Source organism: Stegodyphus dumicola, chromosome 7 (genome assembly GCF_044657685.1).
Source record: "Stegodyphus dumicola isolate Sdum_Otavi_A_Nest chromosome 7, ASM4465768v1".
NCBI lineage: Eukaryota > Metazoa > Arthropoda > Arachnida > Araneae > Eresidae > Stegodyphus > Stegodyphus dumicola.
The window spans coordinates 118,387,846-118,409,390 of record NC_140774.1 but is presented as its reverse complement, the minus strand read 5'-3'; the positions used below and the strand labels follow the sequence as shown (position 1 = coordinate 118,409,390).

The 21,545-nt window shown below is 33.2% G+C and overlaps 1 protein-coding gene across 1 annotated transcript in view; it reads left to right on the top strand.

Annotated features, from left to right (window-relative positions):
* LOC118192897 (netrin receptor UNC5C-like) overlaps positions 1-21,545 on the top strand; it is a 606,963-nt gene that overhangs the window by 147,406 nt on the left and 438,012 nt on the right. The window contains exons 2-3 of the mRNA XM_085820754.1: positions 19,356-19,495; positions 21,018-21,237. Of these exons, the coding sequence (XP_085676880.1) occupies positions 19,356-19,495; positions 21,018-21,237 (360 nt within the window). The remainder of the gene's footprint in view (positions 1-19,355; positions 19,496-21,017; positions 21,238-21,545) is intronic.

Below are 21,545 nucleotides of genomic sequence, written 5' to 3'. Positions count from 1 at the left end.
TGGAAGGTTAAAGTTATTGATTAATTGATTAAGGCAAAGCAACTCGGGGGCTATCTGCCTACAGAGAACGATGCCTTCTTATATAATTTTCCAGCTTGTAATTCATGCAACCCATGACAAAAACCACAAGAACTCCTCTGCAGCCAGCTCATTCGCTAGGATATAAAACCGGGGTAGAACTATCAGTGTTCAGTGACCTTAACGCTCGGCTGCTGGTAGACCGCAGTATATGAAAGAAAAATATGAGAACTTGAAAACATTTACGGAAAGTTCAGTGTTAAATGGATGCCTTTAATTGCATTATATGAATGAGGAAATTTTTATACATTTCGAGGGGAATGACACAAGCCTATCTTCTTTAAGAATAATATAGATATTCTACTTCATAATTATTAATTTAGAACTTCATTATTGTCTATCGTTAGAATATTTTGCTATTAGGTGATGGAACACTAATATCAATCCTTCTCGAAATAGGGTTTTCCTGTGAAGTGAATGCCACTTTCATGTTGAATTTTAATATAAAATTGAATATTGAATTTAAATATAAAATACCGTTTAATATTTTAAAATACTTTTGGATGCAAATTTAGTCTGTTAGTCGTATATAAGATTAAGGGTTTTAAAAATACCATTTTAATGTAATTTTATACCAAAACAACTCACCTGCTAAAATACAAAAATAATTTTGCGATAGTTACCTACTCCGAGAATAATTTCGAAAGCTTCTGCATTATTTCCTAAAAATATTATGCATATTCACACTTTAGCAATATAGGAAAACGTGTCTGAAGCTCTTTCTATATTTTTAAATCTATATTTTTCTTTATGTCTCTGTCTCTCTACACACGTGTAAGATGAGAAATATGCAAAGATAAATTTAAATTAGCAATAGCCCCTTAATTCTTAATTTTAATTTGGATATTTCCTTTCGCTTGTTACTGGCAACTTTCGAATTTCGCTCTGCTTTATTTCATTGTTTCAAAAATATGTAAGATATACGAAACTGTCTGATGTGTATCGCACCGATGATAAAATATATGAATCAGTATTGTGTATTTAGAAGTGCTTTATCCAGCAATGAAATCATCTTCAGTTGTGCCATCCTTGTATCTAAAATCTAAAAAAATTATTCCTACATCATTATGTCTAAGTGTGCAACATTACATATACATAATTTAAAACAAAAAGAAAATAGTTCGAAAACGAATTTTCTAAACTAATATCTAACGCAACTGTTACTGAGATTGGCATACAATAATTAATCAAAGTAGGCTATAGCTATCCAGGCAAGTTTGAATTTAAAATTAAGATTAATAATTTAAATTTCTTAAACAAAATGAAAAATGTTCTTGAAAAATTTTAAATTTTAAATCAGATTGTTGGTGTAGGTCTGTTAGCAGCCTTTGGCTAATAGTGACAGTATGCAGGTTGAAATTATCAAAACGAAATCTTTTTTTAAGTAAATTAATTAAAAACTGATGTAGCTGATTTATCATTTTCAGATCAAAACATCTTCAGGAGGTGGTTAAACCTGAATTTACTTCAGTTAGCATGTTACTCCAAATATGTTTCTGTTAATCTAAATTAATCAGAAGTAATATATTTTTTTAACTTTTGATGGTTATCACGAGCTTAGCCCGCACTACGAACACAGCTTGCGTTGTAAATTTACGACTGACAGATATCGCAAACAACATTCTGGATTTTAAAATTTATGTTAAATTAAATTCGCGTTTTAAATACACAAAAAATTAATTAATAAAGGCAAATGAAAAAAATAATAATAATAGTCTTTTTCTGAATCTGTCTTTACTAAAACCGTTATTGTCGAACGCGTGGTGCAAAGTTGGAATGTGAAGCTGGGTTACTCTTGGAGACATGAAATCGCGTTTAGTAAGACAGAAGCTGTTGCAAACCAGAAAAATTGTATAGGTCTACGAAAAATTCAGCTTTAGATTTTGACTTAAAAGAATGGAAAAATGAAAGAATGAATAGACCAGGGAAAAAAGATCGTTATGCTAATGGCTGCTTAGCGACTTTAAGAAAAGAAAATGGCCCATTAGTGAATGTAAAGTTGCCAGAGAATATATCTCTACACCTTCGCCACCTTGGGGTTTAAAATAGGGCTTTATACTGTAATTAGATGCAATTAGTTCGTAGATGGTGCCATATATTTTGAATTGATAATTGATAAAAAATTTTGAATTTTATTATTAGTTAAAGTTTTAGTTATGAATAATATTTTTTTGTTGCAGTTGAGTAACATCTGTGCGAATTAATTGGTACAATATAGTATAACAAATTACTTTTTATAAAATGTTTGAATTCCAATTAGTAAGCTTAACTGAGTTAAATATAAATGCTTTATACTTTCATTATAATTCGACATTTTATGTTTATGGCATACTAAATACATGGAGGTGGTATCCGTAATTTTCAGAAATGCACATAATTTAATTTAAAAAAAATGTTACTTCTGATTTAAAAGAATGGAAAAATGAAAAAGAATAAATAAATCAAGGAGCGTATGTTAACAGAAATGTATTATTAACAGAAACATATTTGGAGTGCGAGGTATTAGTTGAGATTAAGTCATCTCTTGAAGACATTTTGATCTGAAAATGATAAATCAGCTGCATCAATTTTTAATAAAATTACTTTTTCATAAAAAAAATTCTTCTGATAATTTCATTCTGCATAATGACAATCTTAGCCGAAAGCTATTGACAGATTTACGCCAACAATTTTATTTAAAATTTTTTTAAATTCTTTAAGGATTTTAAGTTATTAATCTTAATTTTAAATTCAAACTTGCCTCCATAAAATTGCTAAAATAGCATAAATTGGTCGGAGCTAAAGTACAGTAATAATGATCAGAAAATAATTCGTTCCTTTTTGTTATCAGACTACTACTTGGTCTACCTACATTTCGAGAGACCACATCTAAACCAATACCAATATTATGCAGAATTTTAGAAGTATATTAGAATTTAGTTTATTAGAATTTTAGTTCTGAGATAAAGTACGCTTTCAAATATTTTTATTATGATATCCATAAAAAAGAAATAAAAATAAAATTCGGAAAAAATATTGCAGGTATGAAATACGAGATTACAACAGCTTAGTTTCATATGTCAGCTTTAAAGCCATTATCAGCAATTCATATTTTGCTTCAAACATTAATAAATTACAAAGTGTAACATTTAAAGGAGATTATGGGAATTATTTTTCATACTTATTTTTGTGAAATTGTACCTTTCCACTTTTCTTACAGCTCATTAATAATGGCATTGCGTTATTTAGTAAGAAATAACAAAAGCGAAATGGAGAAAACTTCCAAAGATAGGTATGAAAAATGATCTTGGTCTTTTAAACGATTATTCGAGTAAAGGATCATAGCTGAAAATATCTTGGTTCTTGGTAATTGGAAAATTACGTGGATTTGAATAAATTAGCAGAATGCTTAAGAACAGAATCATTAACCTGAATATAATCACATGGTAATACGAATGCAGAAAGGAGTATCTGCAAATGATATATAAAGTATTATTCAGAACACATTTTTTGACATGGTAGTTTTCTTTCAGTATCTCGCATAAATTATGGATGTTAAATATTAAAAAAAGATCAGTTATTAAAGCAAGGAGACTGTTACATAACATTGTCCAGACATAAGGGGCCTTTACGCAAACCGTCCACTATTTGAAGGAAAAAAAAAAAAAAACAGAAATGTGCTTCGATATTAAGGTTCCCACAGCCTTTTGAATTGTTCCTAAATTTGAAAAACAACCTTCATAAAGGTCCTAGCATCTTTATGCTGGGGTGACCCCTATAAAGATTTTTCTCTTTTCAAACAGTGATTGACTTGCGTTTCGACAGTTTTATTACAGGGCACTGTTAAGAAGGGGTCCCAAACCAAGAGGGCTCACCAGCGGCCGAGAAGCAAAGTCGCAGAACGCTGGTAGTTCCACCTGGATTCGAGGCGAGCGAGCTGGCAGCATGGGCATTTTCCCGGTTTTTCTCATGTGTAGCTTAGAGACTGTTTCCCTTAGAAAGTCCTCCACAAAGGCATCCCTCCTCTTCCTAATGTGCTTTACCGTAACTAAATAAACCAAACCAAACCAAATCAAAGTCAGTGCTCTGCAAATGAGTTGGGAAAAAAATCTGGGGATGTTGCAGTCGCATTTGGATACTTTATCTAAACCAACATCTGAAATTTCTTTAATAATAATTAAATAAGAGTTAAGGACCTTCATGAAAGCTCTGTCGAAACGAGTCTTCTTTCTTAGGAATGATATTTGCCCTTACTTTATTAAATTGTTAAAAAAAATCAATCTCTTTTTTTTGGGGGGGGGAGGGGAGGTCTATTTTTTCAAAGGTTATTTCTTTTACTTTCTAATTGCATTTAATGAAACTGAATGTTTGTTAGGTTCAAGACCTAACATTTTGGCTTATGACTATCATTCTTTTTATTTGACCTATGAAAATAAAGAAGTCATCTTTGGCTCAGTCATATCCCTTAGGCTCAAGTTTCAAGTCGAACATTTAAACTGAATCCCAAAAATTTTCGGTTGACTGAGAGGAATAACCATGACACGGAGACGCAGTGATCTGTGTCTTGAGTTGATGTTTTACCAACTTTATGTAGATATCATGTTAGGGGATAGACTAACACGAAATTTTCTTCATAATACGCCAGTAATCATGTATTCATTTTTTGTAATCATTAGTTTGTAGAGTCATCAGTTTTTTTTTTTTTTTTTTTTTTTATGTTACCGGGAAGGTAAAACAATTGCAGTGCCCTCGCCGGGACTCAAACCTGGACCTCTCGAATACGCGCCGAGTGTGCTACCATTACAGCACTGCTGGAAGAAGGAACAAAAACCTTATAAGGTCATTGTTTTTTTTAATTATGTTGTTTTAGCTAATTATTATTAATATAACTTGTGTTCGATGCAATATAATCATTTCGGTTTTTGAGCTAGTAATTATAACCAACCAACCATAATATACCAGTTTACGTCTCTGTTTAAATATCATTATCTTCATTGCTGTAAATGTGAATTCTTGCTACTATGATTTTGAAAGTGGAAGGAAAAAATTTTGATTCCTCTATTTGTGATCATAGGATCCCGATACTGCTCATGAATAAAAAAGAATGAAAGTGTCCTGAAATTTTGCTTTCACATTAGAATCGCTTTTCCAGTCTAAGACTTGTATAAAGAACGAAATTAGAATTGATAGCTGTAGCCTATATAATAACAGATATTTTCTTCATTTTTATTCCAAAGTTAAGAAGGGAAAAGAGCAGTTTAAACACTGTTACAAATGATTCAGAATATTTGATGAATTTTTTAATATTGTTTGTTTTGATATAAAATATATTGATATTTCTAAAGGTAAATATACGAAATGTTTTAGAGCTTAAAGAAAGAGACAAAATCTTTTCATAGTGTTAGGTTTGTATAGCCCACCTTGAAATGAAATGCTTTAGTTGTTTCATGGTTGTATGCAATAGGTTTTTGTGTAGAACTTTTCTGAATAGCATAAAATGCATTTTAAAAACTCCGAAATTTGGTGATACAGCTATTGGGAAACAATAAGTAAAACATGCTTGTGTGATGATTACAAACAGAACAGTAAACTGGACGTTAAGATTAGTTTCTTGTTATACCTAACTGACCTATTAGCACTGATGCCATTTTTTTCATAATGCGCATTTTTCACTCATCTAACCAACTTATTTTTACTCCTTCATTTGTGGCCATTTATTCCCGATGTTATTCTATATTCTGTATTCTGTATAATAACCGGAAATTATTTTTATCCGCATTTTAATCATTTTAACTTTTTTTTTTTTTTTTGTAGAATTCCGCACATTTGTATGGAGTTGTACCACTGGCGCAATAAGATTCTTGATGAAGGAAATTTCTTGCTTTGAATATTTTCATAACGATGGAAAATAAATAATATATAATGGATTGTTGACCGTTATTCTTTAAGCTTAACAACCACTTAGGATTTTTACCTGTAGTTAAAAGGCTTTAAGACCATTGACTTAAACAAGCACATATTATTACACAAGCAATTAAAAAACAAGCACATAATGTGCAGTTGTACAGACGAGGAATGACAGCTGTTAGAGCAAGGTGATAAAGAGGAGAATTTCACTTAAGTTGTAGAAACAACATATAAAAAATCATTGAAAAGTAGAATGCTAGAGAGAGTGTGAAACTGTTGTTGGATTCTATAACAGAGGTAGTGATATAGTAAAAAAAAAGGGCAGGTGTAAGAGAAAGTAACCATTGGATTAAATAAACTAGCTGCAAATACTATATACAATATATCCAATGAAATGGCTGCAATGTGGTGGTGGACGGTGCACTGTGGTACGGGGACACTTACAGAAATGGCAAGCATATTATAACTTACAAAAATGCACATTGGGATCACAGGTGGCATACATAGCAGTATGTGCATATTCAGAGTTTTGAAATAAAAAGTGTGTGCAGTAGTGAGAATGAGTTTAGTTCCAGTAGCGCCATTTTCTACAAAATCCAGATATTTCGCATTATCTTCTATCGAAGAACTAAAGTCTTTCAGTTTTAAAAGAAGCATGGTAGCCTTCGTGTAATTTCGGCGGAAGTTTCCTCATTTTCTCCTTAGTTTTATTAAATCAGTTTAAATGTAATTAAAATGCCAAAATCGCTTGTAAAAAGACACACAGGCGTCAAAACGTTTTTCCGTTTGAAGTTCCTGAGTTGAAACGCGAGGCAGATGACGACGCTGTCTTCCGCTTAAATGCAGTAAAAACTGCCCTAATTAAGAAATCCCCCCCACATCCCCCTTTCTCACTCGCTGTCGAAACTTTTGAAGCATCCTGGTGGCAACGATTAAGCGGGACACGTGTCGCCATCCGATAATCCCATTAACATACCCTCTTCCTCCTGAAACACGGAAATATTTCCTTTTTTCCTTTCTTTTCCATTTAAATCCTTTCGTCTGGTTTAAAGATTCACTTTAATTAACTAGAGCTTTGACGCTGTCCCCCCTGGAGTGACGTTTCCTCTGCGCGGTTCTCAGATTCTGTCGTGTTCAGAATGTATCTATTACCTTTTCTTTGTACTTTTTGAAGATTTCTGGAACGCATACGAGCAAAATTATGTTTTTGAGTGAAATACATTCGGAAACATTTCGTAAAGCAGAATTTCAATTACGTACTTTTATGGTACTTTACATAATACGTGAAATGCGTCAAAGACTGTCTTTTATAACAGTGGACTAGTGCTGCATATATTACATAATTTTTGCTCAAACACAAGCTATTTCTTTCAAATCCAGCTGCCAAAGGATTGGGTCGTTATTGTAGCATAGGAAATAGCATACCTATGACTTATAACTTAAGCACAAAAGCAGCTTTAGTTTCATGTAGATTTTGAATGAAAAGCTATGTTCGATTTTGAGGGCGATCATCAGACACAGGTCCTTCTTCTTTCTTCAGGAGGAAAAAAAAGCATTTTCTAATTAATTAATTAATTATTATTGTGTGATACGCGCTACGCAGTAGGATGCGCATATAGAGACCGCGGGGTTAAGTGAAAAACATATAAGATTTAATTCGTTTTTACTTTATATATAACAAAAGGGGTGTTTCCTACGCATGAAGATGGATGATGAACAGACATTCATATGTGACCATGGAAACAAGTTTGTTTGGTCAACGAACATGCTAGTAGCTTCCTTCGACAGGGTCTTGAAGTCCATAAAGCTAAGATTCGAGCGTTGCTACGTAGTGCACATTAGCCGTCACCTCATCTCTGCACTCCAATCAATTTCCTCTTTCACCAACAAACACGCTGTTAGATTAAATACATTTGACCACCCCTGCTTTTTAGTGTAAGAGGAATGCAGTAGATGTAAAAGGAATGCAGATTCCCAACAATTACAGAAAAAAATAATTAATTATAAATATTTAAATAAAAATTCATTTTCTAAGCGGTGTAGCGCAACATAACGAAAATCTGAAATGCTAAATTAAATTTCGGTAAATTTCATAGACACTAAAACTGTTGTTTGGAAATGGATTAGGTGGCCTTCCGTAGGTGGCCAGGTTCTTCGGATCCTGATGAAAGCTTGGTATTTGTAGTCTTTCGAACTTATACTATAAATACTATAAGCAAATGGTATTGCAATTTAATTGGATCTCTTACGGAAAAAATAATCGCAGAACTCGAATTGAAAACTAAAAAAAAAAAAAAATTAAAAAAAAAAAAAATTCTTTTTACATTTTCTAAAAGGAAGATTAGATTTCGTATTCCTCATATAGAAAACAAGTAAAGAAAATAATATCCACATTTGTGCCACTGATATTATACCGATCTTCGAAAGTTGGCTTTCGAGAACACGAAATTTTGCCAAATATCTTTCAAATAACTCATATCTTGGATCTTGCCATGAATCGTATAATTATTATTTATTTAATTATATATTTAAATATTTGAAGCAACTATCTGTTTATAAAAACCTTTCGCAAAGTATTCGCCATTGGAAGACACATAGCCATCTTTAACTTCTCATTTGGAACCGCCGAGTAGTTAAGACCGCCGATTATTTTCACTTCGACACGCGTTCGATCTCGAGGCTGGCTGCATGGGTATGAAGTTTCCTCATATGTAAAAGTAAATATGAGCCAGTCTTTAAGAAGTCCTCCTCGAAGGCATCCCTCCCACAGGCAGACAGCCCTTGCGTGCTTCGCTGTATTCCAATAACCTTAGAAAAGTTAATTTTCAACCAGACAGCTCTCAGAATCAAACAAAATATGGAACTATCTAAAATTAAAAAAAAAAAAAAAAAATTAAATGATGTGCCGTCTAAATTATCATAGTCTTCCGTGCGTACTTTCATTGTGAATAAGGTTTGCACGTCTAGTTAGCAAATGGTTCCAACCCCGGCAGAATTACTCCAAAAATCCTAAAACCGTTACGGGAACCTGCGTACTGTCCGTAACTGTGCATCGAAAGAAACAAAATTCTAGGAATATTCGCTTTCTTACACAAAAATCAATTCTTTAGGGAAAACCTACACGGGACAGAAGTACAAGCGAAACATCAGTAGTGCCTGAATTAAAATATGCAGGACGAAAACTCATCACCATCTGTATTTAATCGACTATGTCGCGTGACTTTCCCAGTCGCTTTTTAAAATGGAGGAGGGGGGAAATACGGAATTATTGTTATCCCCAGTATGTGCCCTCATGGTGTATGCGATTAGCATGGCCTTCTAGCAAACGGAAGATCAGTAGTTACATTCCGTGAAAGGCACAGTTGATTTTTGGTGTTTTCAAAGTCCAAATACCTAATGGTCTCTGCACAGTAGCAGCCTCCAGTGATTGTTTGTTCTCTATCATCTAGGTGAACGGAAAAGTGGCATTAATGGCTCCGCCAGAATATCTCATTGTGTGAAAGGCCTTTAATGTGGAGAAATATAAAGCTAAATACAGAATGGCCTAGTGTCATTTATACATAAATTATATTATAAATTACATTGACAATTCATGCAATGGAAGAAAACATGATTTACCCTCGTATATAATTGCTCATCTTATAAAAGTTCAATGTACGTCATTTTCATAACTACTACTCTCACCCAATACCTGCTGCATTTGATTAAAAATCTGATTGATAGAGAAGTAATACCTTATAAATGGATGTTGAATAAAGATCAGTGAATTTACAGAGAACATTAAACGCACGCGCGTTTAAGAATCAACGATCTGACAAGGTCTTAAATGGCCACCCGTTAATTTACGTATCCATGCATCGCTGCCACCCGCCAACCAAAGTTCCTAATAAATACGAAAAGCCGATTGTGACATTGTAGAAAGATGTTTCCCATAGCGCCGGCCTTTTGTGTTTGCATCCTTTTGTTCTCCCACTGAGACCGGTGAAAAGTCAACGAGTTAAATGCCGTTCCGCCAAGGGCTCGCTCACCGTCTCTTTGTATACATTCAAGGGTTGCCAGTCAGTTAGCCGGGGTTACTAAGTCTCCTCTTTATCGCTCCTGTGCCAAGACACTGATTTTAATTCCTTTACGTTTGCGTATTAAAGTAATTATTATTTCGAGTAAATTATTCAGTTCTTCGTCGTAGTGTCGTAAAGATTTAAATGAAAAGTATACAAATTAAATTCTTAATAAACATTCAAATATCTGAGCGCATAAAATTAATTTATAAGTCAATAACAAAAAGATATTCTTGCTGTCATGTCTGGCGCGTTTCCTTGCACATTTTCCCCCCTAGCTTTTAGCGCTAGGTTCTGAGAATTAAAAAAATTATTCACGTAACTCCCCCTTTCCTGTATTGTACATAGATTTTCTCTCTGTTGGCTAGTTTATTGGTATATTATATTCCCTTGATTATTTTTATTCGATATATTAAACTTGTATTTGCATTTTTGTATTAGCATTTCATCCATTTTATTTCCACTTGCATACGTTATTTGAAACGTAATTTGCGCAGCTTCTTCGCTAAATTACCCAAACGCGGTGAGTGTTTTCACATTTACGAAACTTTCGCAACATGTGATTTCACCTTGCTGTTATTTATGTTTCAGCTCATTGTAATCTTATCTACTGTTAATGTGTTCGATCTTTCGAAATCTGGATCTTTTGTTCGCCCCTTTTCTCTTTCCTTTCTCCGATATCAATCTTGGAAACCGGGGTTAAAACTCATTCATCTGAGGTACTCCTGAAGTTTTCCAAGACAATTGTGTCGGACACGTTGCCCAGTTACAATCGGGTGACTGGGCATATGAGCTCAATATTTCTCATATTGGCTCAATATATGTCAGGGATCCCAACAGCGGCCGATCGGTAAAGGCGCTAAACAATTCCGCGAACGGGCTAGTTCGGTCCGAAGTTCGAATCGTACGAACGGGCTGGCTGCATGAGAGTTTTCGTAATTTTTCCCATGTGTAATGTGTATACGAGCCAGTTTCCCTTAGAAAGTCCTCCACGAAGGCAACCCTTTCCTTAGGGTAACAGCCGTCGAGACTTTACCATAATCACATAAAACAAACTAATATCTGTCAGATATTGTAATATTACTGTGTGTTCTTATTGGAATGTAGGTATTTTTTTTTTTTTTTTTTTTTTTTAAGAAATAATATGGTGTGTTATCAGTAGTTTATCCATGACTGTTTCTTATTTGCTATGTTCTTACTGTAACTGTGTTCGAAAATTAAATTACACGCATAATATTCGCCTCTCGATTTTTGAACTACACAATTAGTTAAATAAAGTGGAAAATACGCGTTAAATATGATATTCATTTTTTTATTAAGCTGTCTCTCGGATTTTTTGTTATTTAAGTTGTTTATATTTTGTTATTATGAAGCTGGATAGTTTCCCCCTCTTAGCAAAAGCCGTTTATAAATGGTATACTCTCCAGGCCTTGGCCCAGTGTTTTTGGCGATTAGTAAAGTTGGTTCTTCATATAAATTAAATATTTTAATAATTCAGAATAAAATATGTTTTTTGATTGGTGCTCGTGGGAACAACTTAGCGGGCGCACTCCGGATATCGGCGTCCTAGGCGGGTGCCTATGTCGCCCTACGCTTGTAGCTAGCCCTCATACTTCCTGTTCGGTTCTAAACACACGGCCACTTTTAAATATTTGTGTATCCAGATCTTTACTAGTTTCATTTAATTCTCGCTGATTTCAAGGGAATCGAGGATAAGAAGCGTATACTTTATCAAGAAATATTTAACAATGATTCATTTCATTAATATTTGTTAGGGAATCTCCAAATACAGACTTTTGTAAATGGTAAGACATGAAATGCCAAGTCATTATTTTAGGAAATTTTTGTAAAAGTTTGATAGCAATATCCGATTTTTTTCGTGTTACTAGCTCCATCGGAACAAAATGCAATTAAAAGATTTCTCAAATGGTTTGCAGAACATCCATATGAATTTAAACAGGAATAATTGTATACGTACATAAAATAATCGTATATTTGCAATTTTGATACAATATTCGAAATATAAATCATAACGGATTTATACTATCAAAGTAACTAACTAAAAAGAAAGTAACTGATTAAACTATGCTCGCATTTTCAGTACGAAGTTTTTTGTCTTGGATCGCTACGGCGAAATTACATTAGTGAATGGTAATTGAATTTTTAAATATTAAAAGAAGAGTATATTTTAAAGTATTATTATTGTTGTTATTCTGCAAAAGAAAATATTACGATATTGGAAGGAAAACAACTTGTTTAGAATGGCATGAGAAATCTGTTATTTAAAAATTTAATTTTAATAAAAAAATACAAAATATTGTTGCATTCAAAAAGCGAATGACAAAGTAAGTAAAGCATAGTTTTTTAATTAATAATTGGAAAGATCTTAAATCAAATAACCCAAAGGAATGCTTAAATCAGATAAGCGAAATAAATAGAATTTTGAAATCTGGAAAATTTTAATTTTTATTTACTTAATACTTTCTGTTAACGTAATCTCTTTCGTATTCGATTTCCCCGCTCTTAACAGAAGAAGGCTGATTTATTATCTACTGTTATTTATTTATTTCTTAATAAATTTTTATCATCTTTAAAACTAGATGTAGTTGCATGTTACATGACATTAAAGAAATCAGTAAAATACTCCTGTTAAAAATAATCTAAATTAAAGAAGATTTCAAATTGCTTACTTAATATTCAAATATTTAAACAATTTCTTATTTTTATTCATTAATAACTGTTTAGGTAGGGGCTTCCCAGTATCTGCTGAATAGTTTTAGTTCGTCCCTTTCTGGAACCCTGGCCGAATGGGCTAGATCACATTTTTTTTTTCCTGTGGTTTTTCCCAGGTGTAACGCGAATACAAGCCAGCTTCACTCAGAAAATCTTCCACGAAGGCATACTTCCTTTAGGCAGACAGCCATTGCGTTCTTTGCCATGTTTAAATAACTAAACTGTTTATGGCAGAAATACGGGCGCTGAGGCATGAGGGCGTACTAAGTGTCTCATTTTTAGTAAAATTATGATTTTGTCACCATCTGTTGGTATTTATGATATTATCTGGAGTACGTAAAATAAAGATCGAGGTTATTTCATCTTTCCCTAAACTTGAAGGCTATTACCACCTGAAACATTTGATTTTAGATTGCGAAATGACTAACGTCCTGTTACAAGTTAGTTTTTCAATATCGCTTTGGTCTGCCAATCGCAGGTTTGAGTTCATTTTAAGTATTATACTGAAAAAGTTTTAGAATTTTCGATGTTACAATTCTGGAAATAGATGCAGGACACTATTTCTCACATTTCGAAAATATAAATAACTTGAAATATAAATAATATGAAATATAAATAACTTGAATTACAAATAACTTTAAAATGGAAATTTAAAAAAAATGTGGTAGTTTTTGTCAAGCTTTGCACCGAAACTAGATGGAAAACTCGTAGATATTAGGCTATTTTTAGGAAGCAGAAGAGATGAAAAATATGCAACCTCTTTCGCCGGGATTCGAACCACGGACCTCTGGAATACCGACCCAGCATGCAGAACCACTACACCACGAAGGCACGCTAGGAAGGCGGGAGAAATACCTTATATACTCCCCCCTTTTAAAGGGCGACTGGGGTTTTTAGGGGACCCAATCGACGAATTCTGGGTGAGGAGAATCATCATCCAACACCCTTTTTTATTTCGGGAGCCACTGTAGAGACATCAGGATTTTTAGAAGCAGGCAAGATTAAAAATTAGCAACCGCCTTCGCCGGTAATCGAACCACGGACCTCTGACATACCGGCCCAACGTGCAGAAACACTACACCACGAAGGCACGCTAGGAAGGCGGGAGAAATACGTTATAAGCTATTTAAATACTAACGGAGATATAAGACTTTAAAGATTTAAAGCATGGGCTGAAGGTTTAACATCTGGGTTAAACGTGCACGTAAAAATTATACGTTAAGTAATAGGATTAAATTTATAGGATTATTGCAAGCCATATTAGTGTTATTTGCCTCAAAGTAGGAATGTCTATTTGGAGGACTTTCTAAGGCAAAGTAGTTCGCATTCATGTTTCGCACAGATTGAACTGAGCGGTGTTCAATATGATTACGTCGCTTGTTGTTTCAGTATAGAAAAGGAAATGGTTAAAGCTAGTCCTTTTACAATTACTGCTTTTTAAATATATTAAATAGTAAAAAAACTTTTGTGAAAGTAAGAATGCTCAGTGAAACATTTTGAATCTGCTATTTTTGTTTAATGTTTAAAATAGCGTATTCACTTTTAAACTATTATCTCTGTTAAATTGTCATTTATTTTTTTTTATTTTTTTATTTTTAACGATGAATTTTGTTAATGAGTTTTATAAGAAAGAACTTTAAATGTTATTTTCTGCTGAAATAAATGAAGTTGAATGCTAATTAAATAGTAAATTTTGCACTATTGCGATGTTTCTGAAAAGATTGTATGTTACCTGTGCACGATTATGTGTTCTTTACAGTCATCGAAGTTTTTATTATATATGTTTATAATTTTTACCATGTATATTCCTGCTCCATTATCTTAGGTCCAGACAGTTATGTGGGACAGTATATCGAGCCACAGGGTGTTTAGAACATGTTTTTCTAAATTTCAAAGTCACAAAAGAAATCTTACTTATTTACACTAATTATATATCAAGTTATAGAGTTTAATGTGTTTTGCTATCATGCACACTATCTAAACTCTTAACTAACTGAGTAGGGACTGATCGCTAAGTCTTGAAGAAAGTATTATAAACATGAACGAACCCTTTTATTAAAACTCAAAAAAATGTAGAACAGAAGACATTCCTGGTGAACAATTAGTGTCAATAAAGTTCCAAAACATAAACTAACTGGTCAGTGGAAAATAATAGTCATTTCCCTACAGTGTCATAAACAAAACAAGATGTCAAAAAAATTTGGGGTAGCTTATAAGGAAATACAAACAATTAATGACAATTTTTCGAAATGCAATTTTTGAATTATTTGTTAATAATCATATATCTTTCATCTAGCAGAAATGTAATTTCTGTTTCTGCCAGATGCGAAACTGACCGTGGATTACAGTAAAAAATGATTGATCAATTTAGGAAAAATAACTCCCTAACTGACAAATATTGTGTTATTTTTTATAACTGGGCACAAGCCCCATGAGGTAACACTCTTATGTCATATTTACTGCGCTAGATCAAAAATACTCTTAAGCATTATCACACTTTGCAAAACAAATAAACGGTAATGAGTCAATCAAGCTCAATTTTCTGGTTTTTCGGGTGCAAGCGAAAGTTTCTTCTAATTTAATCTAACGTAGTCAGCACTAAATATTGTGTTTTTATTCCGTGATGCGTAATATAGCCATGAGTATGATAGATTTATCTTTGATTTGACACGCAAATTTATTTCAGTTTTGTAAGATTTTTATTTTCAACTAAACCGCTTTACTTTAGGTTAAGCTGTCCTTTGCTCTTCTTGTAATATCAAGTCTCAGGGAGAAACTTAGTTGAAATCAAATCGTCTCTTTGTGCAAGCGCAACAGAAACGGAGTATAGATTATGTTGCCGAAACTGCATTTAATGTTCTCGTCCCTTCAAGTTGCAAAGAGACTCTTATATTAAGTTTTTTTATTACCTTCAGGTTGTAGGTTGTGAATATTTATCTATTAAATTTTTACTAATACTTAATTTTTAGTTAAAGTAACTTTCCTGTCTCTCTCCTTTTCAACCCACTATTTTCATTTTAGAATATAAATTAGATAGCGCTCGTTTATCGAGGTTGAAGGAGAATGATTTTAGAGTGTGTTCTACTTACTTCAGGCCACGTTGTTACTGGGACTAAATAGCAGTTTGATTCTGTCGCGTTGAGTGTTTCTAGCCATTAAGCTTGTCTCTCCGATTTTCTACAAACCAGAGCCTTTCTGCTCATTACTTTTATCTCTTGAGTCTTAGGCTAAATCTAGTTACATTTGATTTTAGTTCAACATTACTTGTGTAAGTTAAGCCAGAACTCTTGGCTTGTGTAAACCCAAGTTGGGTCATTGCTACTTCTTTGCATTCAAATAAAAGGGTTATTTACACTCTTCTTCTGACTTTGTCTATCTACAGTTTAAGGCAATAGGATTATTCCGCTGTAGTCTTTCTAGAGCTCATGAGTTTATGCTAACAAAGAAAGTGAGACACGATAAGGTAATAATTGATACAGTGGACCATTTCGTCGTCACTTCCTTGACCCGACCACATGGGAAAGTATCCAGTATCTCTAGCAACTTAAAATTATCAGTATTTTGCATGGCCTTTCTAAGATGACGGAATGCGCTGAAAATCAAAATTAGTTGGAGCAATTTCTAGAGAAGAATCGCTATACATATATGGTTTTATTCGAAGTTGTAGTATTTACCTCCAAAACTCTAAACTCATGGCGCTACATTCCCTAGAGAACCATGGCCAGCAGTGCCTGATATCTGCTTTCTAGACAGGAGCGTCTACCCTGGACAAGTGGTCAGCTTGTCGCAAGATCCCCGCTGTTTAGTTCCCAAGCGAACTTGGTACTCGTTTTATTGACTCACTCACGGGATGAAAGGCTGAGTCAACTGTGCCCAGCCCGGGGATCGAACGCCGAACCTGTGGTGCTGCTGCGCATCGCGCTATCGTATTTACCTCCATTCACAATTAATTAATTTCTTGCACGTGATTATTAAAGATAGTTAAAATTTATCCAATTAGTTTAATGAGATAAGTGAGACAGAGCTTAGAAAAATGCTAAAAGCGATCCATAAGAACTTAGCTTTCAACCACCTAGGCAGAAACATGTATAGTCTTTATTGTTGTAAATGAACCATCCACGTCCATCTCTGGAGGAGAATCCTCATCTAAGGAAGCGTCGCCGATTTAAAACCTATTTGTTTCCTTTTTTAGAATAATTTGTTTCCTCTGATACTTTTAAAATGAATTCAGATGGAGATGTTCTCAGGTTTTATACGCTAAATAATTTTTTTTAAAGATATCTAAACACTTTATCGTATTTGAAGTAGGAAATATATTCACCTACTGCGAGTAACTGCAAAGATGCTGATCTGGCTTAACTCCCTTTCGCCGTGGGAGAGCTGTAGCGAAAGAAAGAGGGATTGAGAGAATGGAGAAGTGAAAATTATCAGGGCGTGAAGTTTAACCGGCCGAGAAATTGCCCTTCCTCGTAATACGGGAGCTTTGTTTAAGTAACTTGAAGCACCACAGTCGTATTTCTTAACGCTTTGTCTCTAAACTTTTGTCTCTCTTTTAATGTTATTTCTGTCCCATTCTCTTGTCGCGGCTCCATGTAAGAATTATTCGCGTATTGTTGACAAATCCCTTGACTCAAAATTAAAAGAGATGAGCGTATGATACAATTAGTTTCTCAAGGTATCACACTTTTTTTCACTGGTCAATTTACATTTCGATATTAGAATATATTTTCAGGAAGTGTTTCCAAAACATTCGTTTACGTTTCATTCTATGTTTAATATTAAAATTTTCTTATTTTCACCTAAAACTCTTATAAGATCTTCGAACGCGTAACACATATATATTACCTAGAAGAGCGTTCCTTTCAAACATGTACTACACAGAAACAGAACTTTCCTCTGATTGGTTGAGTTACGAAAAACAAAGCTTCTTGTGCAATTTTTTTTTTTCCAGTGTCGAAAAATATTGGGGATACTTACCCAAGAAAGATTCTAAATGTAACATTCTCTCCAAAGATGGGGGCAGGAACCTACTAGCACCGTTCAAACTGTGCAGCTGTAAGAAGGAACTGGTTTCGCATTTTTTCTTATTGCGTTTTACGCCTGTAGGTTTGATAAAGCCATAACTGCCAGCCATTCCCCAAGAGTCGTTTTCTGAATATTGGGGAGTTGTCAATCAACCTGATTACAGTCAGCTTACATGAGCGTGGATTAAAATTCAACAAAAAGCAAGAATTAATGAAACTAAAGAATAAATCACTTATCGGCAACGACTGGTAACAACAATTAGGCAGTCTGCCTTGAATATTTAAAAATAAAATCAAATCTCCTAAAATAACACACCTAATTTTATCCTTAGCTTAATCGCTATAGAAAGGGTACTTACTGACCTCGCAGTGGCAGAAATCGGTGCGATCTCCGATCAGTGCTAAATTCATTCCAAACAGATCATCACTATTATTTACTATTATTTAAAAAAAGTATTAATGACAATTAATCTTTGCTAGATTTTAAATTCTTTTGCGTGTGCATTAATTTGTGCAACCTACTGATCTGAGCAGATATATGTGATAAAAGCAGCATAATGTTTGGTTAACTGTTGGTAAAAACTTGAAGTAATTGACACAACACTATCATGCATTCATCATCCACGTGGTTTAACAAGTATTTTCACTGTCTGTAAAACCTAGTATTCCCCTCTTCCCTACTATTGACTGTCTATTCGCGCTGATGACTAATACCCTTATCGGTCACGGCATCCTTCGCTTTAATTTTGTTTTAATATCTCGCTTTAATTGTTATCGAAATCGTTATTATATATCGCTTTAATTACCAGCGAAATCTACTGTATTGTGTACTACTATCAATGACTTGACTGTCAGTCTGTAGATCACATATATCTTTCCGTTTTAACTTTATTTCAATAACCTATCAAAATTTTATAAGAAAACAAACCCCATGTAAATTTACCAAAATACCTTTCTTCGTTTTATATGCCTTCCGCTGACGAACTAAGCTTCACTAGTGGCCGAGCGGTTAAGGCTGTGAATACTAGTTGTTCGATACGTATTCTAATCCAGGTGAACGAGCTGACAGCATGGTTGATTTTCATGCTTTCCCCAATGTGTAACATGAATATGTGTCAGGTTTCATTAGAATGTCCTCTACGAAAGCATTCCTTCCTTATTCAAATAGCATTCATGTGATTTATCATAATCGAATAATCTAACCTATTACATTCTCCATAGAGGCATTCTGTTTTTCTGTAGTGGGACAAACTTATTCAATTGTAATAATGACAGTATTTTTATTGCTGTTACTTTTCAATATATGTTTATTCCTATTAATACCAGCAGAGTATTCTATAGCCTTATTCCCAGTCATCTGTTTATCTAATGATTTTGTTTTATTTTATCCAAATTTATCAGTTACGAATGAAGTAGTGTAAATAATTAACATAAGAATATTTCTATATTAATTCGAACAGCAATTTTTATAACAACTGTAGTAAATACCTTGTTTCGGCATTTATTAAAAATTATTATTATTATTGTTTTACAAGTGCTTATTATAAAAAGTAGTCATAATCTATGTTCTTTACAGGTGGCTTTGTGTTGGAACCTGAACCAACTGAAGATCCTGAACCTTCGTCGACACCGATCTTCTTGGAGGAACCACAGGACGCCTTTGTGATTCGCAACAAACCGGCGACGCTTTCCTGCAAAGCTCTACATGCTCTTCAGGTAGTTTTCTGTTATTATAGGACAATATTATTTATTAGAAAAACACTATTATTCAGAAATTCTGCCTTCGCCATAGAGTTCGTTTAAATTTAAGTGTGACCAATATGTCTGTTATGAAAGAACTGCACAGAAGCAATAATATTTAAGCTTTTCTTTACGCTTCTATACAAGCTATTAAAAATTTTCCTTCTGCTGAATATTTTAAATATTTATTTTCTACCTTTTACTTATTTTATGTTTCTAATTCCTGTTGCAATATATAAAAGACATTAAGAATTATAATTCACTGGTAAGTCCCCTATTTTCTAACAAATTAAATAAGCGGACGCGTGAGACTCCCTACGGAATGAATTATGTGAAAAGGAGAATGGGAGTATTAGAAAGTAGAGATCCAACTTTAAAATGTATTTAAATTTTTATACTTGGCGATAAGATTAAACGAAATTAAATAATAAATATTATTAAATGAAGATTAAACGAAGTTGGATCTAATATTTTATTGCTTTATTTTACGACATAACTCAAACTTTGCGCAACAATGAACAGTAAAGTTAACAAAATAAATCAACCAGTGAATAAAAAATTTCAAGCCTTACTTTGGTCTGCTATTTATATTTTATGCACCAAGGCTATAAACGGGATATAATGGCATAAAATGAGTTATTATGAAAAATTTAAGTTCTATGCATTAAATACAAATCGTCCAAAAATTTTCTTTTCAAGTAATTTTTTTAAACTGAATAATTTTTTAGACAATTAGAAAATATTTGTTGAATTTAATTCTTTGTTGTAAATGCTGTGTATTTTGTGTGAGATCGGATGTAATTCAGTTTAGCATATTATTTATTATTTTCACTATACACAATACATAAATAAATAAATAAATAAATAAAAATTGATAAAAATAATAAGTAAAATCTAATTACCATCTCATCTTTTTAAATCTACGCCTGTTTATTTTATCTAACTTTACAGTAAAGCTTATTTCGTTTTCAATGCACAGAATTTTTCTTTTTTCTTCCTTCCCCCCCTTTTTTTTTACTTCTTTTCAGTATTAAATCTTACGAAATTCTTTGGTAACTTACTTGCATTTACCTTTGGTTTAATCTATTCTATAGTATAATATACTATAAAAGCTTTCTGTACTGTGTATAATGACAAAAATCTTTATGCCTCATTTTTTAAATCTTCTAACTAATGTTGCAATACATTTAAATTTGCATTTTCAGAATAATTTTAGGCCCGAAGTAATTAAGTTTAACATATTATGTATCAATGATATTCATTTTACACTAATAAATAAAAAAATAAAGTTAATAAAAGTAAATACATAAAATCTAATTATTTTCTCATCTTTTGACTGCAGCCCTGTTACTTTCTTTTTTAATGCACCCAAATCTTTTTCTTGACTTAAAATAGTCGTATGAAATTCTTTGATATTTATTTGCACTTACCTTGTCTTCAATAGCTGGGATAAGTATCATACGTTTTTTTTTTGCATTAAGCATCCAATTATTTCCAGGTGTACTTTGAATGCAACGGTCGCCTCGCAGAACATCGCCAACACAGCCAGCAACAGTATGTTAATCCAATGACAGGTGTCCGTCAGGTTGAGGTTTCAGTGGCAGTCACACGTGGTGATGTGGAAAAGATTCTCGCTGGGGACACGTACGGATGTATCTGTCATGCGCTGTCATCCACAGGACGAATCAAAAGCAGAAGAGCCATCGTCAGTCTTGCATGTGAGTACCAGAGGCTTATTATGATACGATAATTGTCCTTGTCTCTTGTCTTTAGCATCGCCACTTATCTACCCTAAGATAAATGTGAATATTTAACCATTTTACAGCTTTGAAATAAGGTTTGTGAGATAATTGTCTTTGCTTCTTACCCTTAATATTGCTGTTTGTATACTATGCGGACTTTTGACCATTTTATACTTTTTAAAATCGAACTGTGTACTAAAATTTCAGTTAGCAACTAATTATGTAAAGTTTTTTGGGTATATATAATAGTGAGGTAAATCATGAAGTACAGAATGCATTAAAAT